This window comes from Chelonoidis abingdonii, chromosome 5 (genome assembly GCF_003597395.2).
Source record: "Chelonoidis abingdonii isolate Lonesome George chromosome 5, CheloAbing_2.0, whole genome shotgun sequence".
Lineage (NCBI taxonomy): Eukaryota > Metazoa > Chordata > Testudines > Testudinidae > Chelonoidis > Chelonoidis abingdonii.
In genome coordinates this window covers 123,367,984-123,378,503 of record NC_133773.1, presented here as the reverse complement: position 1 = coordinate 123,378,503, position 10,520 = coordinate 123,367,984, and the positions used below count along the sequence as shown (strand labels likewise).

The following is a 10,520-nucleotide window of genomic DNA, read 5'->3' as shown; positions in this document are numbered from 1 at the left end:
ATGGAGGTTAAGTCCATTAATGGCTATTAGCCAGGATGGGTAAGGAATGGTGTCCCTAGCCTCTGTTTGTCAGATGGTGGAGATGGATGGCAGGAGAGAGATCACTTGATCATTACCTGTTAGGTTCACTCCCTGGGGAACCTGGCATTGGCCTCTGTTGGTAGATAGATACCGGGCTAAATGGACCTTTGGTCTGACCCAGTATGGCCGTTCTTATGTTCTTATGTTATGTCCATTGTCAGACCAGCTCTAATGAATGTCATGCCATGGATTCTGTAATGTGGGACCGTGGAGCACTTTGCTAGAGGCTTGCAAAGAGCTGGAAGGTCACATGGTCCTTTTGCATCTTTGTTTTCAGCTACTTTTACAGATCTCTGTAATTTACATTGCAAAGAAGGTGCCTGGATGCCAGTAAAGGTAGCTGGAAAAAAGGGAAAGGAATTGGCCTGTCTGACTCCACTCATCACTGCTGCTATGTGAGAGGAGAATGAAGGCAGGAAACAAGAGCTTCCAGACACCAGAGGGAACTACGAATGGGACTGGCGCCTCTGGTAGGAATGAGGAACAAAAGGCCCCAGGTAGAGAGGCAGCTTGTGCAGGAAAGAGGAGGAACTGGTAGCAGGAACTCATGGATAGGAAAGTGAAGCAGGGGGCTCAAAAGCATGTTCAGAGGAGGGCAGAGGTTGAGAAGGGGAAAGAAGAGATAGAAAAGGGAGACAAAATGAAAAGCACAAGCAAATGGTGTGATTTAGAAAACTGAAGAAACACTTACTGCACTGAAGACAGATACAAATACATTAGGATTTTTTCTAAGTACGACTAGTCCTTGTCAGCAACTTCTGCCATTGCTATAGGTGTTTTATGCAAATAGGAAGGGAGATGGTTTCAGTGATAGCAAACGGGAGGGGAGCTGGTCCAGGAATCAATCTCCCTGGTAAGATGCAGTCCAGTCTGTGAAATTATTTGAAGCCCAGGGTACATACAGCAACACTGAAGTGCAGCCAGCCCTGGGACACAATCAGTGCCCAATACAAAGCACATCATTGAGGGATGAGGAGTTAATCTGATCTGAGTTTTTGCAAGGACTCTGGGGCAAATGTTTTCTTTTCTGGAAAGGAGAACGGAGTTATAATATATACACAGAAAGAGCAAACAAGTCTTGGGTTTTAAAGTTTTTGCAAACTATTAATAGATTCATAGATTTTACAGGCAGAATAATTGAGTCGGACCTCCCACATGCCACAGATCATAGAAGTTCACCAAGTGATTCCTGCATCAAGCCTGTAACTTCTCTTTGAACTGCAGCAGATCTTTTGGAAAGACATCCAGACTTAATTTAAGATGTCAAGTGATGGAGAAACCCCCGGATCCCCAGGTAAGTTGTTCCAATGGTTCATTCCCTTACCTGTTAAAAAACTGCACCATGCTTCTCATCTGAATTTATCGAGCTTCAGCTTCCATGCATTGGCTCTTATCATGCATTTGTCAAATAGATTCAAGCGCCCTCTGCTATCAGATATCTTTTCCCCAATTAGGTACTTACAGCTCCTGATCATATTGCCTCTTAACCTTCTCATGGATAAAGTAAATAGAGTGAGGTTCTCTAAGCTCTCACCTTAAGCAGCCTTTTTCTAACTTAGCTTTTTATGTACTTTTTTTTTTACTGGAATGGTTCATATTTTACATTCTGTCCAAATCAAGATTGAATGAATCTCAAAAACACGTAAGATAGCTTCATTTTATTCTATATCATACTTCATCTAGCCAAAGGTTCTGAGGATAGTTAACATATGTGCAGTACTGTGAAGATGTTAAGCAGTATAAGTAGCTAGGTGCTATTAATACTATCATTTATTATCCATTTGCACTACCACTTAATACCAGGATTCCTTCCTACATGCAAGCGTAGCTGAATTAACACTGGGCATCACTGCTCCAGGGAGGTTGAGACATCATTTGAAAAAACACTCCTGCAATACTTTGGTTTTGTTTATCTTTGTCTGACCACAGGAGATTGCTGGTTTCTAAGAAAACGTTAACAGTTACAGGCTTCAGTCACAGCGCTAGTCTGCTACTAGGCTGCTTGCTTTCAAAAGGCAGAACAAGCATGTGTCACATGCTTCTAAACAATGCAGTTAGAACACACACAGTCAAAAGAAGTTACCTCAGGAAAATTTCAATGTGTACAACTGCGGGCGCAATCTTTTCCACCACATCTGCAATGAAGTTAAACTTGTATCTTGGGCTGTTGGGCTGTTGGTGACCTATACTAGCAGAAAAAATTGGGTATGTTAATAAGAAAATATCCTTTGTACCAATCAGATGAGTTAAATTTGTCTATAGTTCACATGGGGACATTTTCCAACCAGACAGGGAAAGGCATATAAGCCATTACGAGACTTTAAAAAATTGCTTGTGTTTTGTTTTGGCCTGAGAAACTGGCAAGGTCATTTGGCTAAGAACTTCCTAGATTAATTGGAATTCACAAGGTTTAGTGATGACCTTGTCTGGCTGTTTTTTTTCAAAACTAGTCATAATTGTTATTTACAATTTCTATTGCAGTAACACCTAGAGATCTTATCCAAGTCAGGATCCCACTGTGCAAGGCACTATACTAAAGTACCATAAATGACAGTCCTTGCCCCAAAAGCTTATGTGTGAACTCACTGTGAAAATACCAACTGAAAGCAGATCTACCAGAATCCTTATGATCTGTTACTATAATTCAGTAATAAGTTTGACAGTATTATGAAAAGAAATATGAATAAAATATGAAATTCTGTAAAAGGAGGAATATCTCTGAGATAAACACCACAACCAACCTGGCTTTCCATGTTATTATTGACACTGAAGTTTGGGAACATCTGTACCGTTACATTTAATTGATCATGTTTATTACAGTACTGTCTAAGGAGAACGGGGGCCCATTGTAGCACTGTACAAACATAATAGTAGATAGTCTTGCCCCAAAGAAAGTACAGGAAGCTTAAAAGACATGGACAATTGTTTCCCAGCACTTTTATGATAAACTCTGTTGCAAATGTTTTGCAATGGAAAATAGTACATTTCTGAAATTTCCTAGCATAAAAGAAGCTATTTGTAAACCAGGGCCACCCGGGGGGTGGGGTGGACAAGTGAGACAATTTTCCCCTGGCCCCACAGGGCCCCCATGAGAATATAGTATTCTATAGTATTGCAACTTTTTTTTTATGGAAGGGGCCCCCAAAATTGCTTTGCCCCAGGCCCCCTGAATCCTCTGAGTGGCCCTGTTGTAAACAACTCTAACTGTACGCTCCCATAATGACTAAGACTCCAGTCCTGAAAAGGGAAGTGTTTATACAGACCCTTATGCTGGCGGGGAGTACCAATGACTTCAATGGCATTCCACGCAAATGAATCCCATTGGACGTTCAGGATCTAAATCAGCAGGAATATGCATGAGCATAGAAATAAAGTTTGAGCTGATTTTCCTCACAGAACAGCAGGAGGAGATCACAATTCACACCTGTAAGCAAAATTGTGACTAGTTTCCCACCCAGCAAAACCATGGTGGAGACTAAACAGATCACAGAAATCAGTACAATAAGGCATTCCCCGCTGGAACACGGTATAGTCATTTCCTGGTAGATGTAAACTTTGTGCTTAAACCAATAAAGAGTTAATCTTGTTTTGTAACACTGTCAGAAGATCAATCGCAGCTTTCTTTTATATCTTCGGCTACCTCAATTGTAGTCATATGTACACAGTCTGGTGATTTAAAATAAACTCTTAGAGTACCGGATCGCTTGGAGGATTTGGAATGAGACATAGCACTTTTCATCTCTAGGTTAGTTCAGATCTGGTGCAATGGCTGTAGTTCCATGCATTATGGGAAGGAGTTGATGGACTCACCACACATCATAAAACTTATTCCATCATGCGTGGTACCTAAGGGAGACTTGCAGAATGTGGATTGAATGAGAAGGGAGCCAGTTCTCTCACTGTTAGAACAGAAGTAAGGCCCATTCTGTTTAGGCCTGATCTTTTATGCCTCTTCTTCAGTCCCTGCATTGAGCTCAGCCCAGGCTCAAGGGTGACTTGGCCCCATAATATGCTCAGTTTATGTAGTGCTTCAGGGAACAATGCTATACGAATGGAAAAGTCTACTGAAATGTATTAGACTTTTCTTAGCCTAGTCAATGTAATAAGCAAGAGACACAGATAAAGAACTTTTCTGCATTATCTTTTTTGTTTTCTTTCTGCAGTGGCTTACCTAACTTTTAAAGGAGACAGAGACAGATTCAGAAGGAAACTGAGAATAAGAGTAGGGAGACTAAGGCCTGGTGTACACTACACGTTTAAACCGATTTTAGCAGCGTTAAACAGATTTAACACTGCACCCATCCACACAACGAGGCCCTTTATATTGATATAAAGGGCCCTTTAAACCGGTTTCTGTACTCTTCCCCGACGAGAGGAGTAGCGCTGAAATAGGTATTACCATATTGGATTAGGGTTAGTGCGGCTGCAAATCCGACGGTATTGGCCTCCGGCGGTATCCAAACCCAAAAGTTTTTTTGGGGCACCACTGTGACCGCTCTGGACAGCCAATCTGAACTCGGATGCACTGGCAGGTGACAGGAAAAGCCCTGCGAACTTTTGAATGCATTCCTGTTTGCCCAGGTGGAGTCCTGATCAGCCACGGGAGCGATGCAGTCCCAAATCCAAAAGAGCTCCAGCATGGATCGTACGGAGATACTGATCTGACCGCTGTATGTGGGAGACAATCTGTTCTATCTGAAAGCTTCCTTAAGACGAGACGAAATGCCAAAGGCTTGTGAAAAAAATCTCCAGGCTATTGATACAGAGTCCACAGCACATGCCTGCATGGCAAACATAACGGAAAGCCAAAAGAATAAATGACGTTCCAGAGGAGGGGGGTACTGAGGATTCCAGCTCCCCACATCACCAGCAGTCTCCAAAAGAATTTGCATTCTTGGCTAGCTCACCAAATGCCTATAGGGCAACACATTGTCTGGAGGTGTTCAGAGCATAGCTTGTTAATTACTCCCCTCCCCCCTGTGAAGAAAGGGAATAAAATGTTCTTGGACTTTTTTCAGTTGTCACCATGTCTACTGCATGCTGTGCTGTAGACGCGATGCTGCAGCAGTGAACAGGAGTATCCCTCTCCTCGATTCCCCGGTGGTAGATGGTACATATGATGCTATCTGTAGTCATCATGAGTACTCCTGGCTGGCCAGGTGAGGTGGCAGGGGCGCCTGGGTCAAATAGAAATGACTCCCGGTCTTCCCAGTAGATGGTACAGAACAGCTGGTAACAGTCTTCATCAGAGCCAACTGGGGGCTGAGCTCATCAGCTCCTCCCTTTCATGCGTGTAAAGAAAAGATTCGTTACGCTGGACTATCATGCAGCGGATGCTGGGCTCCTCTCCCCCACACCGTTAATGTTCCTGCCTGGACTATCCTAGCACTGACCGCTGCCTCCCCCTCATTTTATTTTTCTCCCAACCCCCCTAAACAAGTCAGTTTTCTTATTCCTGCATTTTATTTACTGAATAACACACAAATGGAGGACACGCAACGATAGCCCAGGAGGAGTTGGTGATGAACAGGGAATGCAAAGGGTGGAGTTTGTTGCAGGGCACCCCTAAATGGTCATGTACTTACCATCATTTCTGCGGGATCTGACACAAACGTGGCTGTGCTTTCTGGTACACTGCGGTTCTCTAGTTACACTTGCACTGTATTCTAGGGCCAGGACTGACTCTATTTTTAGCATACCATAGAAAAGGAGGGATTGAACTCAGGAGTCGATTCCCATTTTTTCCTTGCCCTTCCCGGCCGACTCGCAGGGCACCCGATGAACAGCAGCAAGACGGTACAGACGACTATAACCATCAGCTCACTCCCAATTTACAAGGCATGGAGACGGTACAAACAACTGATAGACCGTCTCTGCTATCTTGCAAAGCAATGAATGCTGCTGTGTAGCGCTGCAGTACCGCCTCTGTCAGCGGCATCCAGTACACATACGGTGGACAATGACAAAAGGCAAACGGGTTCCTGGTTGCCATGCTATGGCGTCTGCCAGGGCAATCCAGGAAAAAGGGAGCCAAATGATTGTCTTCAGTTGGCTTTCACGAGGAAGGAATGAAGTGACGACATTTACCCAAGAAATCACCGTGACACTGTTTTGCACCATCATGCATTGGGTGCTGCCGATGGGCGGGGAAGACGGTGTGGAACTATGGGATTACGTATCGGATAGCTACCCACAATGCAACGCTCCAGAAACGAAAGCTAGTCTTGGACCATGACGCACACCACCGAATTTAATGCGCTTAGTGTGGCCTGCGTGCAACTCGACTGTAGTACAATCTGTTTTTACAAAACTGTTTATGTAAGCATCGGAATACATCCCGTAGGGTAACATACCCAAGGAGGCTGGAGGGGAAGGGAGTCAGAAACAAAGCGAAAATAGCAAAGAATCCTGTGGCACCTTATAGACTAACCAGATGTTTTGGAAGCATGAGCTTTCGTGGTGAATACCTACTTGCATCTGATGAAGTGGGTATTCACCCACGAAAGCTCATGCTCCAAAACGTCTGTTAGTCTATAAGGTGCCACAGGATTCTTTGCTACTTTTACAGATCCAGACTAACACGGCTACCCCTCTTATAAAGGAAAAATAGAGGGAGAGGTTGACACAGAGGAGGAAGAGGAAGAAAAGACATGGGGCTGGGGGAAGAGGGATGGGAGAAGGAATCAGTAATAATTTAAAACATTTTCCTATATTTTGATATTCTACCTGGTTCTTAGTTCAAAGATTATCTTGGGCACCAAAGTTTAAAAGTGAGCTCTAGAGGTGATCCAGAGAATTACAGCCCAGTTAGCCTTATATCTGTGCCTGATAAGTTCATTGAAAAAATCTTTAGAAACGGAATAATAAGACAACTGGAAGATCATGATAGGATATGGTCTAACCAGTAAGGGCTTTGCAAAAGGACATCATGTCTCACTAACCTATTAGAAGTCTTTGAATGTGTCAATAAACTAGTGCATAAAAGAGAACAAGTTGACACAATTTATTTGGACTTCCAAAAGGTCTTTGACAAGGTCTCTCACTAGAAGGAACTAAAGAAGCTAAGTAGTCATTGGGTGAGAGTCAAAGTATTGTCACAGATCAAAAAATGTCTAAGAGACAGGAAACAAAGAGAGGACTGAATGGACAATTTTCAGCATGGCAAAATGTGAACAATGGGGTGCCTCAGTTATCAGGTCTAGTGATGTTTAATATTTGTGTTAATGAACTGTAAAGGCGAGTGAGTAGTGAAGTAGCAAAATTTTCAGATGACATCAAGTTATTTAGTTTACTGAAGTCCAGAGAGAAGACTAGGTTGCATCTTGGGGATCTAAACAAGGTAGGTGAATGGGCAACACAATGGCTAATGAAGTTCATTGTTGACAAACACAAAATAATGCATCAGTGGAGGAAACAATGAAACCATTCATACATCTTACAGGGTTTTTAATTAACTATATCGACTTAGGAAAGGGAACTCCTTTTGCCAGCTCAATGAAGGCCTGGACTCACTATGCAGCCTGCAGTCAAAAAAACAAACAGGATGTTAGGATGTACAGGGAAGGGGACGAAAAATAAAATGGAAGCTGTTTTAGTGCCGTTATATAAATTGGTGGCACTTGCGCCTGAGTGTCTGGGTGCATTGCTGGTCACCCCTCCTCAAAAAGTCTAGGGCAGAATTAAAGGGGGTTCAGAAAAGAGTGATGGAAAAGATGGGGCACACGGAAATGCTTTAATGTGAAGAGAGACTAAGTGGGCTGGGACTGTTTACCTTAGAAAGAAGAGGTAACATGATAAAATAAGGAAGGGTAGAGAGCTGGTAGATCGGGAGCATCTGCTCTTTCTGTCTTGTGATACAAGAACAAGGAGCCCTCATTGGGCTGTATACTCCAACTCAGCTCACTCCTGATGGCTTGGGTAAAATGACCTGGATTTTTAGTGCAATCTGAGTTCAGTATGGAGTGGATACAATTGTAACACGAATACCAGCGAAGCGTTCCAAGGAACGAAACCTCTCACAGATTAAGCCAACTGAAAGACAACTGGGCATTTCTCCATAGAATTCCCATAGTAGTAACAATCAGCTGTAGTTTTTCTTTTGTTGGAGCAGGATTTGCTTTTTAGTGAAACCACACTTACATTCAGCAAGCTAAAAGTATATGATACTGTGTAAATAGATGGAATGACTTAGCAGAGTTAGATGCAGCCTTTTATTTCTATGTTGATTCTCACGCACTCTGAACAATCTCTCTAACTAACCGTATACACTTGCTCCAGTACCTTGTTCGAAGGGGATTCTGCAAACAGGGATCACGTAGGTCAATCAGCTATAAGCAGTGTACAGTGCTGTTTATTTTACATCTGCTACATGGGATTCATTTGACTTTCAAATCACAGGCAATTTGCTTGACTCTGTAGTACATCTTGTTTCAATGAAATCTACTTATAAGAGTTTAAATATTTACATACAAGTTCAGTACATGCCCTGACATGACATAATATTATTATCACATCTTCCTATAGGTTCTCTGAAAGGCTGAGGGCCAGAGCCTCAGTTGATGTAAACTGCCACAAAACTAGAGTAATCTAATGATAAATGTGGCCCTGTAGGCCAGATCTCTGCTGATGAAAATCAGCATAGCTCCTGTCATAAACAGATAGTAGGAGTTAATAGAACAGAAGTACTTTATATCTCTTTTGACTGTAAAGGGTTAACAAGTTCAGTAAGCCTGGTTGTCACCTGACCAGAGGACCAATCAGGGGACAGGATACTTTCAAATCTTGAGGGAGGGAAGTTTCTGTGTGTGCTGTTAGAATTTGTTGTTGTTTCTCTCTGGGTTCTGAGAGTAGACCAGACATGCAACCAGGTTCTCTCCAATCTCTCCAATACAGGTCTTATCAGTTCAAAATAGTGAAGTACTAGTGAATAAGGCGAGTTAGGGCTTATTTGTTTTCTTTATTTGCAAATGTGCATTTGGCTGGAAGGAGTCAAATTGTACTTGAATTGCTGAAAGGTTTTTTAATTTGTACTTGAATACTTAGGTTGGGAGGTATTCCCAGTGCCTAATAGCTAAAAAACCGTAACCTAATCCATCTTAAATTTACAAAAGATAATTTAATGGTTTCTTCGCTCTCTTTAATTAAAAACGTTCTTGTTTAAGATAAGCCTGATTGTTTTTAGTTCGTCGGGTGAGACCCCAGAGGACGGCTCGGATTCACCAGGGAATTGGTGGGGAGAAGAGGTGAATGGGGAGAGAAGGCTAATTTCTCTCTGGTCAGATTATCTTTCTCTCTCAGGAAGAGTCGGGGGGAAAAGAGAAGGAGAGGGGAAGGTGAATTTCCTCTCGTTTAAAGATTCAAAGGAGTCTGAATCACAGTGATTACTTCCAGGGTAACGGGGAGGGAAGCGGGATAGCAATGGTGGGGGAAAGGGTTTACTTTCCTTGTGGTAAGATCCAGAGGGTCTGGGTCTTGGGTTTCCCCGGGCAAGGTCTTGGGGGGACCAGAGTGTACCAGGCACTGGAACTCCTGGTTGGTGGCAGCGCTACAGGTTCTAAGCTGGTAATCAAGCTTAAAGGAATTCATGCTGGTACACCATCCTTTGGACGCTAAGGTTCAGAGTGGGGAATTATACCATGACAGCTCCATTTAAAACAATAGAACTGCACCAATTTACCCTTTGTGTCTGCACCTAGTATCCTGTCTGCAGCATTTCCCTAGTCCACCAGAATCAGCAGCCACAGCAGGAGAGTGAGTCTCGCAAACAATGGATCTTTTACACATGGCTGCTTCTGCTGGACCACTAAGGAAGCATTATGAGTGGCAGCAGCTTTCCAGGTGTGATCTATGGTAGTCGTGCGCCAATTGGGGAGTGTGCCTCCCATGGGGTTGGACAGCACAAGAGGTTTTCTTGGGGGGCAGGAAGAAACTTCATTAATATCACTTCTCACAGCAGACTTACTAGCGCCCCATCCCCACTCTTTCTTCTGCACTGCTGCTGCTGCTGGTTGCGGCACTGCCTTCAGAGCTACCCAGCTCTGAAAGCCATGCTGTTGCCTGCAGCAGCGGACAAGTAAGGGTGGGAATGGGGTGCTAGTAAGTCTGCTGTGAGAAGTGATATTAACAAATAGTCCACGAGTGGTTAATTTGTTTTCATTTGAATTGTTTTTTTAAATCTACATTTGCAGTTCGTAATACTCTGTGTTTACTACTTCCTAATAACTTTTAGCTGGTCTTATAAATTTAGTAATAAAAATTTTTTTTTTTTCATTCTGCCACCTTGCAAAAACAAAAACAAAAAAAGTTTTCAATTAGAAGTACTGGAGGGGAGAGGGTTATGACAAATCCTGTGCATGTTAAGTGGGGGCACAACTGGAAAAGTTTGTGCACCACTGATCTAGGGGAGGAGGGAAAGATAAACTGAAGAGGAGGAAGGAAAA

The 10,520-nt window shown here is 43.0% G+C and overlaps 1 protein-coding gene across 1 annotated transcript in view; it reads right to left on the bottom strand.

The window, feature by feature from the left end:
- Positions 1-10,520, bottom strand: part of HTRA3 (HtrA serine peptidase 3) — a 47,087-nt gene that overhangs the window by 27,161 nt on the left and 9,406 nt on the right. Inside the window, exon 2 of the mRNA XM_032767243.2 lies at positions 2,165-2,264. Coding sequence (XP_032623134.1) covers positions 2,165-2,264 — 100 coding nt within the window. The remainder of the gene's footprint in view (positions 1-2,164; positions 2,265-10,520) is intronic.